The sequence below is a fragment of the Carcharhinus amblyrhynchos genome, chromosome 2 (assembly GCF_965287045.1).
Source record: "Carcharhinus amblyrhynchos chromosome 2, sCarAmb.v2.hapA, whole genome shotgun sequence".
NCBI classification, from domain to species: domain Eukaryota; kingdom Metazoa; phylum Chordata; class Chondrichthyes; order Carcharhiniformes; family Carcharhinidae; genus Carcharhinus; species Carcharhinus amblyrhynchos.
Window position 1 is genome coordinate 88,115,016 of NC_137325.1, and position 19,026 is coordinate 88,134,041.

General features: G+C 39.9%; 1 protein-coding gene across 2 annotated transcripts in view; it reads left to right on the forward strand.

Moving 5' to 3' along the window:
* Positions 1-14,850, forward strand: part of vwc2 (von Willebrand factor C domain containing 2) — a 152,807-nt gene extending 137,957 nt beyond the window's left edge. For both annotated transcript variants that reach the window (XM_080216854.1, XM_080216862.1), the window contains exon 4: positions 14,276-14,850. In XM_080216854.1, the coding sequence (XP_080072980.1) occupies positions 14,276-14,427 (152 nt within the window). In that variant the 3' untranslated portion in view covers positions 14,428-14,850. The remainder of the gene's footprint in view (positions 1-14,275) is intronic.
* Positions 14,851-19,026: the final 4,176 nt, after the last annotated feature.

The following is a 19,026-nucleotide window of genomic DNA, read 5'->3' on the forward strand; positions in this document are numbered from 1 at the left end:
GAACCAATATTTCTCTTCGGTGTTCACGCAGGGGGACAAGAATATAGCTGAGGAGGACACTGGGTTGCAGGGGAGTAGAATAGACAGTATTACAGTTGATAAGGAGGATGTGCTGGATATTCTTGAGGGATTGAAAATAGATAAGTCCCCTGGTCTGGATGGGATTTACCCTAGGATTCTCTGGGAGGCAAGAGAAGTGATTGCAGAGCCTCTGGCTCTGATCTTCAGGTCGTCGTTGGCCTCTGGTATAGTACCGGAAGATTGGAGGTTAGCGAATGTTGTCCCATTGTTTAAGAAGGGGAACAGAGACTTCTCCGGGAATTATAGACCGGTGAGTCTCACTTCTGTTGTGGGCAAGGTTTTAGAAAAAATTATTAGGGATAGGATTTATAGTTATTTGGAGAGTAATGAATTGATTGGAGATAGTCAGCATGGTTTTGTAGCGGGTAGGTCGTGCCTTACTAACCTTATTGAGTTTTTTGAGAAAGTGACCAAAGAGGTGGATGGGGGTAAGGCAGTTGACGTGGTATATATGGATTTTAGTAAGGCGTTTGATAAGGTTCACCATGGTAGGCTTCTGCAGAAAATGCAGATGTATGGGATTGAGGGTAATCTAGGAAATTGGATCAGGAATTGGCTAGCAGATAGGAGACAGAGGGTGGTGGTTGATGGTAAATATTCGTCATGGAGTTCGGTTACGAGTGGTGTGCCTCAGGGATCTGTTTTGGGGCCACTGCTGTTTGTAATTTTTATTAATGATCTGGATGAGGGTATAGTTGGGTGGATTAGTAAATTTGCTGATGACACCAAAGTCGGAGGTGTGGTAGATTGTGAGGAAGGGTGTCATAGTTTGCAGGAAGACTTGGACAGGTTGCAGAGCTGGGCCGAGAGGTGGCGGATGGAGTTTAATGAGGAGAAGTGTGAGGTAATTCACTTTGGTAGGAATAACAGATGTGTTGAGTATAGGGCTAACGGGAGGACTTTGAATAGTGTGGATGAACAGAGGGATCTAGGTGTATGTGTACATAGATCCCTGAAAATTGGGAATCAAGTAGATAGGGTTGTTAAGAAGGCATACGGTGTATTGGCGTTTATTGGTAGGGGGATTGAATTTAGGAGTCGCAGCGTCATGTTGCAACTGTACACAACTCTGGTGCGGCCGCACTTGGAGTACTGTGTGCAGTTCTGGTCCCCACATTACAGGAAGGATGTGGAGGCTTTGGAGAGGGTGCAGAGGAGGTTTACCAGGATGTTGCCTGGTATGGAGGGAAGGTCCTATGAGGAGAGACTGAGGGATTTGGGGTTGTTTTCGCTGGAAAGAAGGCGGCTAAGAGGGGATCTTATTGAAACATATAAGATGATTAGAGGTTTAGGTAGGGTGGACAGTGATAGCCTTTTTCCTCGGATGGAGAAAGCTAGCACGAGGGGGCATGGCTTTAAATTAAGGGGGGGTAGTTATAGGAAGGATGTCAGGGGTAGGTTCTTTACCCAGAGGGTGGTGAGGGATTGGAATGCCCTGCCTGCTGCGGTTGTAAATGCGCCTAGTTTGGGGGCGTTTAAGAGATCCGTGGATAGGTTTATGGACGAAAAGGGATTGGTTTAGATTAGTGGGTCATTGTTTTTTAACTGGTCGGCGCAACATCGTGGGCCGAAGGGCCTGTTCTGCGCTGTAATGTTCTATGTTCTATGTACTTAAAAGGATTACAAAGCATTAAAAAAAATAACTGCATAGGTAAATGAGAACGCATTTAACAAATACACAAAAAATGAAATTAAAAGTTCAGAAAAGTAATTTTGGATGGGATTTTACAGCCTCGCTCGTCCCAAAACTGTAAAATACCACCTGAGGTCAACAGACCTTTTCAGGGTCTGCCCCTTACCCACTCCGATTCCCGTGTCAGGTGAGGTAGTAAAATTCTGGCATTTGTTTCCTGCTTCACCTGAAAATCTAGATGCAACATTGAGACCCTCCCAAGCAAGTGCGACTGGAGAATTCTGAAATGTGAGAGTCAGGAGCATGGCCAGTTTTGTGTGCAAATATTCATCCAGAAGGAGAGTGTTGGAAAGACATGGAAGATTATGGAAACTTAGTGCATTGTTGTGACTTAGGTAACCCACCCAAAATTCTGCCATCTTAAATTTAAGTCCCACAATTGATTTGTTTTCCCAAATACCTTTGTTTCCGAGGACAAATCTGAAGGAAATTGCAGGTCCATAGTTCATAGAGATTAATATCTCATTGACTTTTGGGTTCTGTTGTCCACCCCACAGCTTCATCAAACATTTCAGTTTAGTGTCTAGTTTCATCTAATTTTTCTACTTGCATTGAGATGTGTTGAAATTTAGGTTTCTGGATAATTTCTATTAACTGAAAAATCAATGCCTTTCGCATCATCAGTATCTGGTTTGAGCCTTTGACTTAATGGTGGCATTTTCTGTTCTTAGTTAGATGGTACAGGGTTTGGATTCAACTCTCAATAGCCCTATCAAGTGGAACTGGAGCTCCAGCTCTCAATTCTGGCTTGGTATCGAGCAGGAGATTAATTTCAATGATTGTGGGTGACGATTAATGTGGTATAAGGATCTGGATCCGGATCTAGAGGTCAGTGTAGTATTGGATAGGGTAGAAGCAAGCATGGAGACAGCCCCTAATATGGACCTTTATCTATGTATTTATTTTCTAATATTTAATAAATGTTTATTATTGGACTATGAAATCTTAATAAGATTTATCGAACTACACCCAGCACCTTACAAGAATTCCCACATCAGATTGTTTCTAACCAAGTCACAGAATTATCACAACACAGGAGGCCATATGACCCATTGGGCCCGATTTTATCAATTTAAGGGCCAGATCCAGGCGTAATACGGATCCGAGCCCGGAATCCTCGGTGCAGCGCGCCCATACACTTCTTGCCGGCTCCGATCCGATCCGCACTATTTGCAGGGCTTAGAGCTGCAGGAACAATCGGGGCTCTGAACTGCGCATGCACAGTTAGAAAGAAAATCTGAAGCAGCCGGTCTGGACGCGAAAGAGAAAAACAGCAGAGAGAGCAAAGGGGGGTGAGGATGGACTTCGGAGATTCTTGCAAACTGAAAATAATGTGGCATCTTCTTTGTGCTGCCTAGTTATCTGTGGGAAAGATAATTAAACTATAGTGCCCTAGTGAGCAATTAGTGACCTGTGTAATACATTTATGATCTGTAACTGGACTGTTGATGTCCCTGTAGCCATGAGCCAGGTGCTCAAATGTTGAGAGTTATGCAGTGAACTTGGAAGAATTGTACCCTGTGGTGGAACTTGATTGGAAATAAGATTCAAGGAGATTATTAAATCGGGGAAATCAACCATAGTGAAAAGAAATCTATATTGGCAACTTTTCTCTCACATTCCATGGCAGATGTGCCCCTACTTATGAATGTGATTTGTATGGGCAACGTTGGGTGCAGCTAATCTGCCTCTGGAGCAGCCTCGGATCCTTTCTTTCATCTTGTTTTCATCTGAACATTGCACAGAATTAGAGGAATTCCCTTTGAAAGATGATGTCAAAATTATAATCTCAGGAACTAAAAACCCAACAGTCAAAAACTTGGGAAAATATTTCAAAATATGTATGGGGGATATATATTTTCTAATATTTTCCCAAGTTTTTGACTGTTGGGTTTTTAGTTCCTGCGATTATAATTTTGACGTTATCTTCCAAAGGGAATTCCTCTAATTCTGTGCAATGTTCAGATGAAAACAAGATGAAAGAAAGGATCCAAGGCTGCTCCAGAGGCAGATTAGCTGCACCCAATGTTGCCCATACAAATCACATTCATAAGTAGGGGCACATCTGCCTTGGAATGTGAGAGAAGAGTTGCTAACACAAACTTCTTTTCACTATGGTTCATTTCCCAGATTTAGTAATCTCCTTCAATATTATTTCCAAACAAGTTCCACCACAGGCACAATTCTTCCACGTTCATCACATGACTCTGAGCATTTGAGCACCTGGCTCATGGCTACAGGACATACAGGTCACTAATTGCTCACTAGGACACTGTAGTTTAATTATCTTTCCCATAGATAACTAGGCAGCACAAAGAAGATTCTATATTATTTTCAGTTCGCAAGATTATCCCAAGTCCATCCTCCCCCCCATCTTCCAACACCCCCCCAACCAGAGATCCATCTGAATCCGACCCCCTCCTTCAGCGGAAGCCAGCAGAAGGCCAGGAAGGTGCTGCAGGCTCTTGAAGGACTGCAGATCTGAAGGATGGTGGAGGGAGACCAGCGATCAAGGTAGGTTGGGGGTGTGCTCTGTCAAGGGGGACCTGCCTCCCAGGGGGGTCTGATCCAGGGTGGGGAGGCCTGCAGGGGGTGCCTGCCTCCCGGGGGGGTCTGATCCGGGGAGGGGGGTGCCTGTCGGGGGGGCCTGCCTCCCAGGGGGGTCCGATTGCGGGGTGGGGGGTCTGCCGGGTGGTTAGCAGGAAGTCTGCGAAGGATGGTCAAGGAGGATGGGCTTCGGAGGTTCCCCTGCAGAATAGGAATCGGTTCGGATTTTTATTTTGCAAGTCGCTTACAGTGCAGATCCGGAATGGACTAAAAGACGATAAAGTGGGATTTGGCGATAGAGTTGGGCACATGGTTCATTAAGTCGATTTAAATGCATGCTAATGCATTTAAATCATCAGGCCACCCAATTCGGGCGTGGACTGGGTCTGCGCCCAAATCGGGTGTCGGTAGAGCCCTGACCTGCTCGGATTCGGGTGCAGATTGCGTTAAAGGCCCAACACCCGAATTTACCGCGATTTCACACCTGAAAACGGATGCAAATTTTTGGTAAAATCGGGCCCATTGTCTCTGCACCAGTTCTCCAAATGAGTATTACAGCTTAATGCTGTTTTCCTACCTTTTCCCCTTACCCCTGCAAATTGTTTCTAACAGAATCACAGAATATATGTTGTGGGTGCTCATAAAATCCTCCTATAAGATAGAACTAACCATCCTATTGACTGGTATAAAGATAATTATAGTCATGTAAGCAACACTCAATGTCACATGGCTTAAAGGTCAATTAATCAGCCTCAAATCCTTTCATTACATTACACTAACCTTCACAACTTTAAGGAGGAATTAGACATTTTTAATTGGTAATGGGTTGAACGGTTATGGAGCAAAGACAGGTAAATTGGTATGAGGAACATAGCAGCCATGATCGAATGGCGGAGTGGACTCAATGGCCTAATTCTGCTCCTATATCTTATGAACAACAGCCGTATTTCTGCTTTCGTGTTTTAAGTTGATTCCTACTGATCACAAGACAAATTATGTATTGATAAGTGGGAGATACGAAAGCATTGTTCTTTCTTGGGATTCTTCAATATTTTTCCTTTTCAAGTGTTTATCAAATTCCATCTTAAATACCATGATTGCCTTGCTTTTAATAGCCACTTGTGGTAATGAATCCCATATTTAATAACACTTCATACAAAAGAAATCTTCTAATTTCCTCCTTAAAGCTTCTTGCACTAATCCAAATGTATGTCCCTTGTTACTGATTAACCAAGCAGTTGAAAAAAGTCTTTCATTATTCACTCTTCCAAACACTTCAAGACTTTTAACCGCTTTATTAGATTTCCCTCAATTTTTTTTGTTCCAGTGAATATAGCCCTAAGCTTCTAGTCTTTCATCATAACCGTGTTCTTTCATCCCAAATATAAGCTAGTAATTCTCTGTTGCATCCTTTTCATGACTTTAACAATGTTGATATAATTGTCTAAATCTTCTGATCCCGCCCATCACAAGAATCATTGCTGGTGGGATGGAGAATCGATGAACCAGCAAAAGGTCCATTGACCTCAGGTGGGAATTTCTGGTCTGGGAACAGGCAGGTGGAATTGGAAAATTTAGACAAATAATGAACTCCCCATTTATGCCACAACCGAAAATGAAAACCTGCCCCTTGCAGTTGCAAATTAATTAAATTTTACACTTGAACCCACAAGTGTCCCTGTTCATCCACACATGTCAGTGTACACTCCAATTCTGCATCTTGTCCTTCCATTCAGATTTTTGGTTCGCTCTTGGGAAGTTATCACTGGCTAGGTCAATATTTGTCGCCCATTTCTAGTTGCTCTTGCAGGTAGTGGTCAGCGATCTGCTTGACCCATTGCAGTCTATATGGAGGGTAGTCCATCTCACTCTGTACTGGAACAGCTTGGAAGAAGGTGCAGCTAGTTCTTAAGTACTACAGTAAGAATATCTTCCAAGCCCATAGCTTTTGCTGCATCCAGCACCTTCAACCATTTCTTGATATCACATGGAGTAAATCAAATTGTCGAAAGACTGGCATTTTTATGATGGTGTGCACCTCAGGTGGGGGCCAATAGGGACCATCTCACAGTTGTTCACATTCAATTCCACCTCCCTGACTATTATTGCTAAACTTTGGCTTTCTGGTGCCTTTTACATTTTTCCTCTTCATTTGTCAAACACTTCTTCTTTGCCATTGACAAATTTTAAGAGTGTGGACCCTATGTCCAAGTCCAAATTATCAAAATATATGGAAGGCAAAAGTGCATTTAGCAGTGACCACATGAGTTCACCCGTTCAATATCTCTTCAAGTTGAAAGTATCCATTTATCCTAATCCTTTGTTCCATTAATTTTCAACCATTTTTCAATATATTGCATGCCTCAATCTTTCTAACAAGCTTCTTGAAAAACATTTTACCAAATTCTTTCTGTAATTGTTGGGCATTTTCAAATGTAATTGAGTTGTGTAAGAATTTCTGGTGTGTATACTAAAGGCAGTATGTACCAGTATTCATGTTCCATTGTGTCAGTCTGTAATCATCGTCTTTACATGCTAACACTGACATTTTCAATCATTCACTAACATGCTCCACAGTCTGCCCGTGGAATGCTAACTCATTTCTAGGCGTTCTCGTTTTTTATTTTACAGCAGTAAATTATTACCTCAGGGAGAACAAGATTTTCAGTAGCCACAGAACACACTTGTTTCATCTTGTGAAACAAATTGAAGTTTCTTGTTCACAACTGAAGTATTCAGGTCCTTAACTAAGAACAATTCTGATTTTATATTCAGATTTGAACTTTTGTGATACCTCATGCTCAATAGCATCCTTACTCTGCTCCATCATGGTTATTCTAAACTATGGTTTTTATCTCCCTGCAATCTAAGGGAAACAGACTTGAGCATAACTGGCGCGCATCTGATTCAACAATCCATCACCAAATGCTACTGTCTCTCCTCTGCCAAAGCTGCCGATATCCAATTATTATCCTGAAAGATAACCTCTGATTTCTTTTCTCTGACACCAACTATCCCCGTAAATTCCTTTGCCCTGCCTTCTCACCACCAGTAACAAGTGAGGAGCTCATGCAATTCTATGTTATTGGGACTGACAATCATCAGCCATCCAGTTGGTTCCTCCATTTTTCTTTGCTCCATTTTCATAAAAGCACATTGACTTTGTTTGATTTCAGTTTTCCAAGTGCATTGCTAAGACTTCCTTATTGATTCTTTCCCAAAAACTGATGTCTTTATTTCCCTCTTTTCTCTGTCCTTCCTTGTTTAAATACTGGCGTCATATTTGCTAACTTCCAGTCTGCTGGGACTGTTCTAGAATATAGGAAATTTTGGAAAATCATTACCAGTACATCCATTATCTTTGCATCTATGCCTTTTAGGATATAAGCGAATAGGTACTGGAGAATTGTCAGATTTAATTCCCTTAGGTTTCCCCAGTATTTTTTCTCTGCTGATATAAACTTCCACATTTTTTTAGCACCAAGGTATGCAACGTCTTCTAATTTGAAGATGGACATAAAATATTTGTTCATTGTCTCTGTCAATTTTTCATTCCCCATAATAATTTTTCCTATGTCTGCATTTAAGGGACCAGCATCTACTTTGGTTGATCTCTTCCTTTTTATATACCTGCACAAGCTCTTACAATTTGTCTTTATACTCCTAGATAGTTTACTATCACAATCTATTATTTTCCCTTTTTATAAACTTTCTGGTGGCTCTCTGTCAGTTTCTAAAACTCTCCAATCCTCAGCTATTCTTTGCGACCTTATTCTTAGCTCCCTGAATAAGCCATGGATGAACCTTTCTTCCTGTTTCTTGTTTCTCAATGGGATGTATTTTTTGTTGAATGTTTGAATTGTTTCTTTTATTTCCCCTGTTTATTTACAACCATACTTTACTGACTATTTACTCATTCAACTTCAGTTTTCCACTCGTACTTAGGTAACTGGTTTTGTTTAAGTTTCATGCTTTTTGTTTGTGATTAAAATATGCCACTTTGGAGACTTTTGATTTATTGTCATATGTATTAACATCCAATGAAAAGTATTGTTTCTTGCACGCTATACAGACAAAACATACCTTTCATAGACAAGGAAACAAGAGAGTACAGAATGTAGTGTTACAGTCATAGCTAGGGTGTAGAGAAAGATCAACTTAATGCAAGGTGGGTCCATTCAAAAGCCTGGCAGCAGCAGGGAAAAGCTGTTCTGGAGTTAATTGGTACATGACGGAAGGAAGAAGGTGGAAGAGAGAATGTCCAGGGTGCATGGGTTCCTTAATTATGCTAGCTGCTTTGCCGAGGCAGCGGGAACTGTAGACAGAGTCAGTGGAGGCTGGTTTGCGTGATGGATTGAGCTACGTTCATGACCTTCTGTAGTTCCTTGCGGTCTTGAACAGAGCAGAAGCCATACCAAGCTGTGACACAACCAGAAAGAATGCTTTCTATGGTGCATCTGTAAAAATTAGTGAGAGTCATAGCTGACATGCCATATTTCCTTCTGAGAAAGTGGAGGCAGTGGTGTGCTTTCTTAACTATAGTGTCAGCTTGGGGAAACCAGGACAGGTTGTTGGTGATCTGGACACCTAAAAACTTGAAGCTCTTGACCCTTTCTACTTCGCTCCCATTGATGTTAGACAAAATGATAATGTTAATGGCTGGAGAAACCATTTGCTAGAGGAATAAATTACATTGATGAGTTATTTGCTGACTGACTGTTAGTGTCAGATAAGGAACGTTACGATTGAATGCAGCATATAAAGGATGTGACAGCAGAGCATTTGGAAATGCATAATATAATCAACTCGTGTCAGCCTGGTTTCATGAAGGATTAATTATGTCTGACAAATGTATTAAAATTCTTTGATGTGATAACTAACAGGATAGATAAAGGGGAGCCAGTAGATGTGATATACTTGGATTTCCAAAAAAATGTTTGATAAGGTAATGCAAACAAAAGGCTACTTAATAAGATAAAAGCCCACGATGTTGAGGGTAGTGTATTAGCATAGCTAGATGATTGGCCAACTAACAAAAGACAGGAGAGTCTGAGAGGATGTTCCCTTTATGGTAGAGTTGCAGACCTGAGGGCATAATCTCAGAGTGAGGGGTCATTCATTTAAGACAGAGAGGAGGAAGAATTTCTTCTCTAACAGGGTGGTGAACCTATGGAATTCCTTACCACAGAGGGATATAGCAGTTGGGTCATTAAGTGTGTTTAAAGCTGAAATAGATAGATTTTAAGTGTAAAGGAATCAAGGGTTTTGGGGATAAAGCGGCCACCATCCACCAGACCTCCCACACTACTTTCCCAACTTTTCCCTTGAAACCCCAATTGTTTGCTCCCCCGCAGACTTACCCTACTCTCCTCAGCCTGAGACTCCTACACTTCAATGGGCCTCCAATACCTGGACTTAGGTGCTGACATTTTCCCACATTTCTTCTTGTATCCACTGCAGTGCTTTCACTGCTGATATTGGAGAGCTGCTGGCCAATCTGATTCACTGGGTGCCTTTTAAGATGCACTGACTTCCTCCTGAGCACAGAAATGGCTGTGGGCACGCACAGTTGACAGGTATTTATTCCCCGCCATTCTTCAGATAGCAGGAAGTGAGACCCTGCCATCAGAAAAATTCAGACTGTACGTTTTTGACCAACCTGATCATATTGCGATTTAATCTCCCCTTCTTTGAAATGGCATCAATCTCTTGTCTGTAAAAGATGCCATGTAAATTAATTTAGTGTTTATGCTGTGTATATATTGGTCTATCTTTGTTTTCAGCCAAATAAATGATATTTTCAGACTTTCTTCAATACAGCAAAGAAGCTGTTTCAATGTTTCATTGTGTAGTCAATACAAAGGTGATAAGACCATAAGGAATAGGATCAGAAGTATGCCATTTGGCCCATCAAGTTTTTGACCCAGATAATCATATAATATTCTGGATGTTGGTTAAATTTGGTTGGATGCCCTGTGTTCATATATAACTTTTCATTGCTTGCAAAATGGACAATTTGATATGTTGCTCTTCACTGTATTTTTGCCAGAGGATTTCGGTTAGTTCGGTTGGTTGGACAGCTGGTTCATGGTGTAGGACAATGTCACTAGCAGGGGTTCAATTCCTGAACCAGCTGAGGTTATCCATGAAGGCTTGCCTCCTCAACCTTGCCCTTCACTACAAAAGGTCATGAATATCACCCAATCCATCACGCAAACCAACCTTCCATCCATTGACTCTGTCCACACTTCCCGCTGCCTCGGCAAAGCAGCCAGGGATAATTAAGGACCCCACACATTCTCTCTTCCTTCAGGAAAAAGATACAAAAGTCTGAGGTCACGTACCAACTGACTCAAGAACAGCTTCTTCCCCGCTGCCGCCAGTCTTGCATTAAGCTGATCTTTTCTACGCCCCAGCTATGACTGTAACACTACATTCTGCACTGTCTCATTTCCTTCTCTATGAACAGTATGCTTTGTCTGTATAGCGTACAAGAAACAATACTTTTCACTGTATGTGAATACATGTGACAATAATAAATCAAATCAAATCACCTGAGGGTGTGGTGACCCTCAGGTTAATTACCACTAGTCAGCACACACTCTCTCTCTCTCTCAGATAGAGGAACTATGGTAACATTTACATTTTCTGCAAATTGCATTTTCTAGCACTACCTGTGGTTTTGAATAAGGATTTAATTACACACTTTTTAAATATGTTAACAACAGAAAACTGTAATCCGCATCAACATGAATCTTGTTAGTGACCTTGTGGATGATGCTTGATGAATTGCACACCTCTTTTCCAGCCCCTCATTACTAAACCCTAGTGGGCTTTCCTTTGTGAAAACAGCAAAGAAGTTCTGTCAGTCACAACATAGCTAAATTATACTTTGCACATTAGCATGAATAAGAAACTTCTGTTCAATGTGTTTACATGATGGATGGCAGAGAGCACAATGCTGAAAACTTGGTTACAAAATGTTTCAAAGCCACTACACAATTTATTTGGAACAGCATTACTGCCCAACTACATGTCAAGGTAGTAGCAAGTTATGCATAAGGATTAATAAACTAATATTTCATGCCTCAAGAATTTACTCAAATGTCAATAACATATCTTGAAGATGAAAAATAATATTTATTTAGATTACTGTAAGTATTCATATCACACCTTGTTCAGTTTTTGAATAAGAACAGTCTTCCTTGGTGTGAAAATATATTAGGTATGTTATAATATGGTGTAGTTAATTCAAGATTAGCTATCCTGATACAATTTTTAAAATTCTTTTTCACTTGTGTTACAGTTGAGATGGGGGAGTGCTCAATTGATCTAGCTCCACTACTCCATAAGTCGCACCATTAGTATAAATGTTTAATTCTCTCACTAAATAGCCAATTCACCTTCACTGCTGTTAGATGCAAAATAAAAGAGACTTCAATGAAGTTGACTTCAATAGACCCAGAATCATAGAATTTTACTCTCAGAACAATGCCATTCAGCCCATTGAATCTGCAACAGAGAATGATTGATTTCTAATCATACAATACTTACTATTAAAACAAGCTGCAAGCATTGGTTAACATAAATTTTGTAATCAGAAAGTGTAACCATCTTTCCCTCTGCACTGATTGGAGGTTAAAGTAGATTATGTGGAAGGGATAAAATTTGCAGGGTTTCAATGTAAAGATTACGTTCTAGTCCCAGTGGATGTCAAAAGGTTCTCACCAATAGAGTTACAACATTGAGGAGAATAGAGTCGGGTCAATCCTATGGAATTTCCCTCTTGCTTCAATCTCGCAAGTTTTCCAATACAAACAAGTTCCACTGAGATGAGGATTCCTAGCTGGATACAGCTAACCACACTGTTTTGGGCAAGGCAAGGAGAGCACAAGCTGGGCAGCTCTTCCCCCTCTCAGTCCATTCCTACTTGTGGTTAAAAGAAACAAGTTCATAATCTAGAGCTCATCCTTGTCCAGTAATTTTCAATAAATAGTCAGGGCCTTTGCCTTTAAAACACTTTTTTCAGCCATTAAATTAATTGCTGTTCAAATAAGCAAGTACTCTGCTGGTCATGTAATCGGTTGGAAAAGGTATGCCTTCTCCCAATCCAAGGTGACTTATGGGCATTTTATTAAAAAGTCTAAGTGCCCAAAATAATGCAATTCCCTTCCAAATTTTAAAAGAAAATACAGTTCTTGAAGATGTGGTTTCCCAACACTCGTCATCCATGATGCAATGATGTCTCCCAAAGAATTGTGTAATTTGCACAATGATGGAATTGACATCAGGTGATACAAATAACCCTCAACTGCTTCAGAGTCAAGTAGTTTATTCCTCAAAATTGCAAAGGCCTACTTTAACATTGACCTTTGGGACAACCTTCCATTCCCACAGTTTGACAGTTATATTACCAGGCTGTGCATCCCAGTGACTCAATTACAGCCAATTACTGCCAAATTAGAAACAATTCTCTGGACTTGCACCACAGGATTATAGCAGGTTCAGTTCATTTCAGAATCTTACAGCTGTCAGAGTTTACAATCTGAATTTAGGCTTGGAACAATTTTCACATGAAACAGACCAACTAGAATCACTTCTTCCCTCATTTTATGTGAATTTATCATATCAAGGCTAAAAATGAATGGAAGAAAATCGCATTGTGAATCCTTCACACAAACAGTTTTAATTTGTTTCTTTTTAGACTATTGTTCCATTGTAATCTCAAAAGGTTTAAAAAGATTCTTCAGATTTGGTAAACATCACAAAGCATATTCCTGTGTATTGTTTTGGGATTCAGAATCCATGACAGCCTTCCTGTAGCTCTGTAGCCTGAGGGAGGGAAATACTGATTTCAGATCACATTAACAGCAGTTACTATGAACTGCTTCTACACAACCATCAATGCTAATATACCCATGATAGAAGAAAGGGCCATTGCTGATGTAGAATATGCATCAAACAGAGATTGAGGAATATATGAATTTTTAATTCTGCTCTATGAAACTGCCAGGAGTAATACAACAAAGCACTTCCTTTGGCTTATTTCCCACACTTGCCCATTTTGAATATGATGTTGAGACCCACATAAAGCAGCTACAAAATATTTTGCCTAGGCTGTAAAAATAAAGTGCTTCATGTCTCTTTATGCATTCTGTAGAATTTTGTGTTCTTTTTTCAAGCCTTTGAGGAGAATTTTATCTTGTCTCCTTTTGGCCAGTAAACTGTGAGGGCAGATATTTATTGTCAGTTGGCAGGGAATCAATAAAAGGCACTTCAGAGGCAGTCCATTTCAGATTTTTTTTGAAATTGTATTTATTTGTGCATTTTCAAATATCTGGAATAGAAACAGTGTTGGCATCACAGGCTCAAGCAGTTAGCACTAGTTGTTGGATAATTGATTCTCGTCCATTATGTCACATGCTGTGACAAATTAACACTACATCAAACAGTGAAAACAAATATAGTTTCATTATTTTTATCTTAGCTTTTATTAAACCAATTAACCCACAAATACAGTTCTAGTACCTACACCATCCCATTACCAGTGACAATATTATTCATCATATGTATATCATATACATCATATGCAAACATCAGAAGATCTTCGCCAGCCATTTTTTCCTGACCTTAAAATAGAACAACCTGTAACTGAAAATCACTTTCACATCAAGAAAAGTGGTAAAATAATCAGGCATAATAAAATATACTTATCTGTATATTATAAGTATCTTTACTTTTAATGTACTTATTTTGTTGAAAGGTGTCGCCAGAAATAAATATGTTCAAATATGTTCAAAAAAAGTCATAATATTTTACATCTTATTTTGAATGTTTGAGTGTCAATTTTTACCTTAGTTCTTTTTTAAAATGTACTTTCAATGTGTGCCACATATTGGGAGATCCATGTACACACAGATAGTAACTAATTACCAAGTGCTGTTTCTCTCCTAGGACCCAATTGTTTTGCAGGAGTCGCTGTTATCCCAGCTGGCCGAGAGGTGAAGATTGATGAATGCACAACTTGCCATTGCTCCTACGAAGATGGCACTTGGAGAGTTGACCATCAAGCAACTTGCATCAAAAATGACTGCAAGGAAATCTAGACAAAAGATTGTTTGGAAAAAGAAAAATAATTTTTTTGCTATATTGAATATAAAATGAGACTGAAAGAAAGCTGTTTTTTGTACATGCTGTATTGCATATCATACTTATATTTAATTAATCATATTATTTGTACTAAATCTGAGCAATAAAATGTGACTAGTATATTTCAAGCATCACAATTTGGCACTTTTTTAATTTTCCATGGATGATGCAAGTTTGTAATATTCTGTTACAGTTTTTTCCGACAGCTGCCGTCCCTTGTATTCATACCTGTGCTACTCAATCAAAATTTACCTGGTGCTTTGGATAAAGGTTAAGCAGCAAAGTCAGCAAGGCGTCTAAGGAAAAGCACAAGAGAATAATGAAAAATGTACCAATATCAGTGAAACAACTGTGAATATTTTACATTAGAGTAAGTCACTTGAAAACATAAACTCTAAAAAGAGTGTTTTATGGATATTAACAACAGCTGCTTTGTGTGATTACAGGATTTACAGCTATTCGATGCATCATTTGTGTTGCTGGAAATCCATATAGCTTTGTGTCTGTTCAGGTCACAACATTTTTATTGGTAAGCTCCATTGATTTGATTTTGGTTTCTGAATATCCTTTTATTTCTTTCTTTTCACCCCTGCAACATACACCTTCTGCAGCCAAGACATGCTCATTCACACTCTGCAGTATTGTTCTTCACCAGATACAAAAGCAGCTGGGAGGGAGGGGCCAACTCCTGAATGTTTCTTTTGCTCCCTAAGATGGCATAGCTTAGATCAATTACTTGCCATACAGAGAATTGCAGCACAAACTCATATCTTGCTCACATGTTGATGGTTCATCTAATGTCTTCAGACACCTCCCGCCTATGTCAAAGTGCCAGGAGGTAATGGAAATCAATACACAATTCAAATTCTGGATAATTTTCAATCACACAACAGCAATATGTGCAAATGGAAATTTATTTTAAACAGTGCCTCAAGTTTCTTCTCTTTCAGTATTTCCCTTTATGGATATTGATCTGGATTTTGCAAAAAGAATAAAGGTGAAGCTTTTGCATGTGCAGTTAAGTCCAAAAATCAGGAGGTTACTGCCTAATTTGTCCTGTTCCTCCAGACCCATCGCTAAACTAGTACCTTATTGAGAGACTCAGAATTAAAATATATGGAATGGCGTAACAGTGCTGGACATACCTGCTAAATGCGAAAGACAAAGACGGGCTTGAGCATTCAGGTGTAAGTGTACTTTTAACAAAATAAGTCTTAATTACTGCCGAGCAACATGTCTGGCAATAAAATCTTACTTTTGCTAATGTAGTGTCTCATTCCTTCAAAGTTAAATTTTTGCTGGATGCTTTTAAAACATCATTGTTTTTACTTCAACTCTTTTATCTGTCATTCTTTATCTCTGTTAATCCCATATTTCTATCTCTCTTTTATTTTGCTTTCTGTACATGATTTAGTATTGAATTAAATGTTCTAACTTACGCTTCCTATTTACATTCTGCACTTTCTTATTGATAATTCTTCAGTCTGATTGTTTGAAAAGACATGCCTTTTCACACATGTCCCTGCTACCCTTCAGGAGGTGTTGTGATGTTTTGATATCTAATTACCAAAAATCACAATGCAAAAGTCACAGACGGTATGTAGACAATTGTAAATATACTAAGTGGTCAGTGCCACTCATTTACCACTTACTGCAAAATCCAGGCCGTTATAACTCACTCATCCATTGTAGTATGGGTAGATGAGCCACAAAAACCCTAGACAAATGACACAAATAGTGTTTACCTCATTTTTGCGGGTGTCTACTCCATTGTTGTTCTTGTGGTTGAGTGCCAGGACTTCAGTAGAAATTCAGAACTGCAGCACTGGATTACCCCTTCATTGATCATGGCCTTTAGAGTTTCACTGGAAGGCGTAGAAAGAGGTGAGGAAGAACGGAAAGCTCAGCGGCCTGTGGTGAGAGCCCAGAGAAAATAGGGGCCAGTGAATTCTGCATCATCTCAAATTTCTACTTTCATCATCAGCAAATTTTACAGAGCCTGCATTGTCAGAGTGGGGCTCCTGAGCAAGATCAGGTGATATTTAATGAAGAGTTGACCACCGTAGTGCAAACCATCATCTTTTAAAATGAAAAGCTGTCAATCAAGCAAGCCCGACTGGTACACAGTGGCAGCAACATGTACCATCTGCAAGATGCAATGCAACAATTCACCAAAGTTTCTTCAATATCAGCTTCCACACCCAAGACTTCTACCACCTAGAAGAACATTTAAAAGAGGGCTCATGAGAACACCATCATTTGTGAATTCCTTCAGTGTAAACTGGGCCAAAATCCTGGAACTTCCTGCCCAGCAGCATTTTCTCGACATGATGTGAATTACATCGGTTGAAGAAAGTGATTGACCATCACCTTCTCAAGGGCAGTAAGGAATGGGCAACAAATATTGGCTTTGCCATTTACACCCAAATCCCAAGAACTTTTTTTTAATGAATAAAGGTTCCATCCTTAGTGTAGGACCTGTTTCTGAAATTTGTCTTCCTCAGCACCTCAATTGCCACATGATAATCTCATCCAGGAAATCATGATGCCAACCGTCAGTGAAGATAAAGTCACCATAGTCCCAGATGGCAATAGGCTGCTGTCCTCTTTGAGGAGGAGAGTTGACTGGTGGTGCTTTAACCTGAGGATCACCACACCTCAAGCAAGGGACAACACTGAGAAGGTGGGCCTTCATGAATAATCTCAACTGGTACGGAAATTTAACTCATGCTGTTGGCATTTCTTCGCATCATAAACCAGCCAACCTGTCAACTGAGCTAAACCAACACCCAAGCACAAAAGTACCAATGATGAGGATGGGGATAGTTAATAGGCAACCTGCAAAAGCACTCTTAAATAGTTTGTACATTTCATACAGGGTAGGTTTTGCTTTGCCTTCTTATGTTGCTTTGGAACTTTTGGGGGCAGCTATTTTCTGACTTCTGGGAATAAGTTTGTGTTGGCTAATGTCTGTTTTGCCAGCAGTTATATTACAGGCATGGTGGCCTGCTGAGTCTATCATTAGGGCTAGAACAGGAGAGAGGACAGGAGCAGCTCAGTGAAGAAGGAGGAGGAAGGTACCAAGTAGGAAGCAACTTGGTTTTCCAGTAACACTTCTCACACCTCAACTTCAATGAGGAATTTAAAATTCTTTCCTGCACTTTTACAGAGTAATACTAGAAGATGCACATACCTTTTAATTGTCTGATCAAATCTTGGGGCAATTCTCAAATGACAGCCAAAACTTAAGGCCTCATCATTACTCTTGTTGGAAACTTGCACAATATGAAAGGCGGGTAAGCAGACATTAAAGGACTCATCACTTTAGAGAAGATGATCATGCAGTTGTTGGGGAAGCATGCAGCTGCTGTCATGTGAGATGGAGAAATTAGTGTTGCAATGCAGGCTGCAGGTTAGCAGCAACGCAGCAAAACAATCACCACGACATGATGATATTTCACAAATCTCCAGTGGCTGCCTGGAATAATTCACCGGCTGATCTGGGCAAGCGGCAGACTGTCAATTGTAGCTTTTTTATGTAGCAGCTGCTGCAGCTTCTCTATTTCCTCTTTATTTGGTTTTCATAAGCAGCACTTCAATCCTTTGGGGACTAATACCTCAAATATATTATCCGCATGGGGATGCCTACTGGGAATCCCAAACCTGCACTTGACAACTTCAGAACGTGATTGGGGAAAGGAGTTCTTAGGCGTCAATCCTGTGAGTCGTGAGAGGTAAGTTCAGTGCTGATAAGAAAAATAAACAATAAATATTTCTAAAAACTTGCGCTAGACTACTATCTGCACTCTTCAAGCTGACAGAAATTCTTTCATTACTGATTACCTAGCAACGGGCATACCATAAAAAAGGTGTTCTTAATTACCCATGTTGCAATTTGAGCGTAACTACTTAAAGTTTAACATATCACGAAGATTCAGTGGATGAATCACAACAAGGCCCAAACCATGCTTAAGAACTTTGTTATGGTGATGTTGGGGTGGCAAATTGGTGGAAGTGGACTGTAATCCAATTTGCATACCAGTTAATTGGGTTGCTCTGATTCTATGCTCTGGAATTGCTGAATACAGCAAGGAATTTTGGGAGCCAGAAATGTAGGCCTCAGTGAAAAAACTGAACAATCAACATTAGGTCAGAGCAATTTCATTCTCATTATCCTCTACCTTTCAACCTCCTCCTTCTTTGCTTGATCCATGATAATCAATACATCTTTCAATAGTTATGATGAGTACCATGCAGCACATCAAATCTATTATGTTACATATCTTCAAAAAAAAACTTATGTGATGTAGACTTGAAGGGAAACAACAGTATATTTGCATATTTGTCTTTAATTGTTGCTCAACAAATGTTTAACAAGCGATAAAAAACATTAATGCCTGCTCTATGTTAATTCAGCTCAATCCCTGGAGGAACTTTGGAAACATGGAGAAAAATGCACTAATAATAGGTTAATACTAAAAGGCCAAATGGCCGCACATTAATGTGTGTCTATTTTCATTCACAGTTGGAGCTTTTTTTTGGACTTGTTTTCTCTG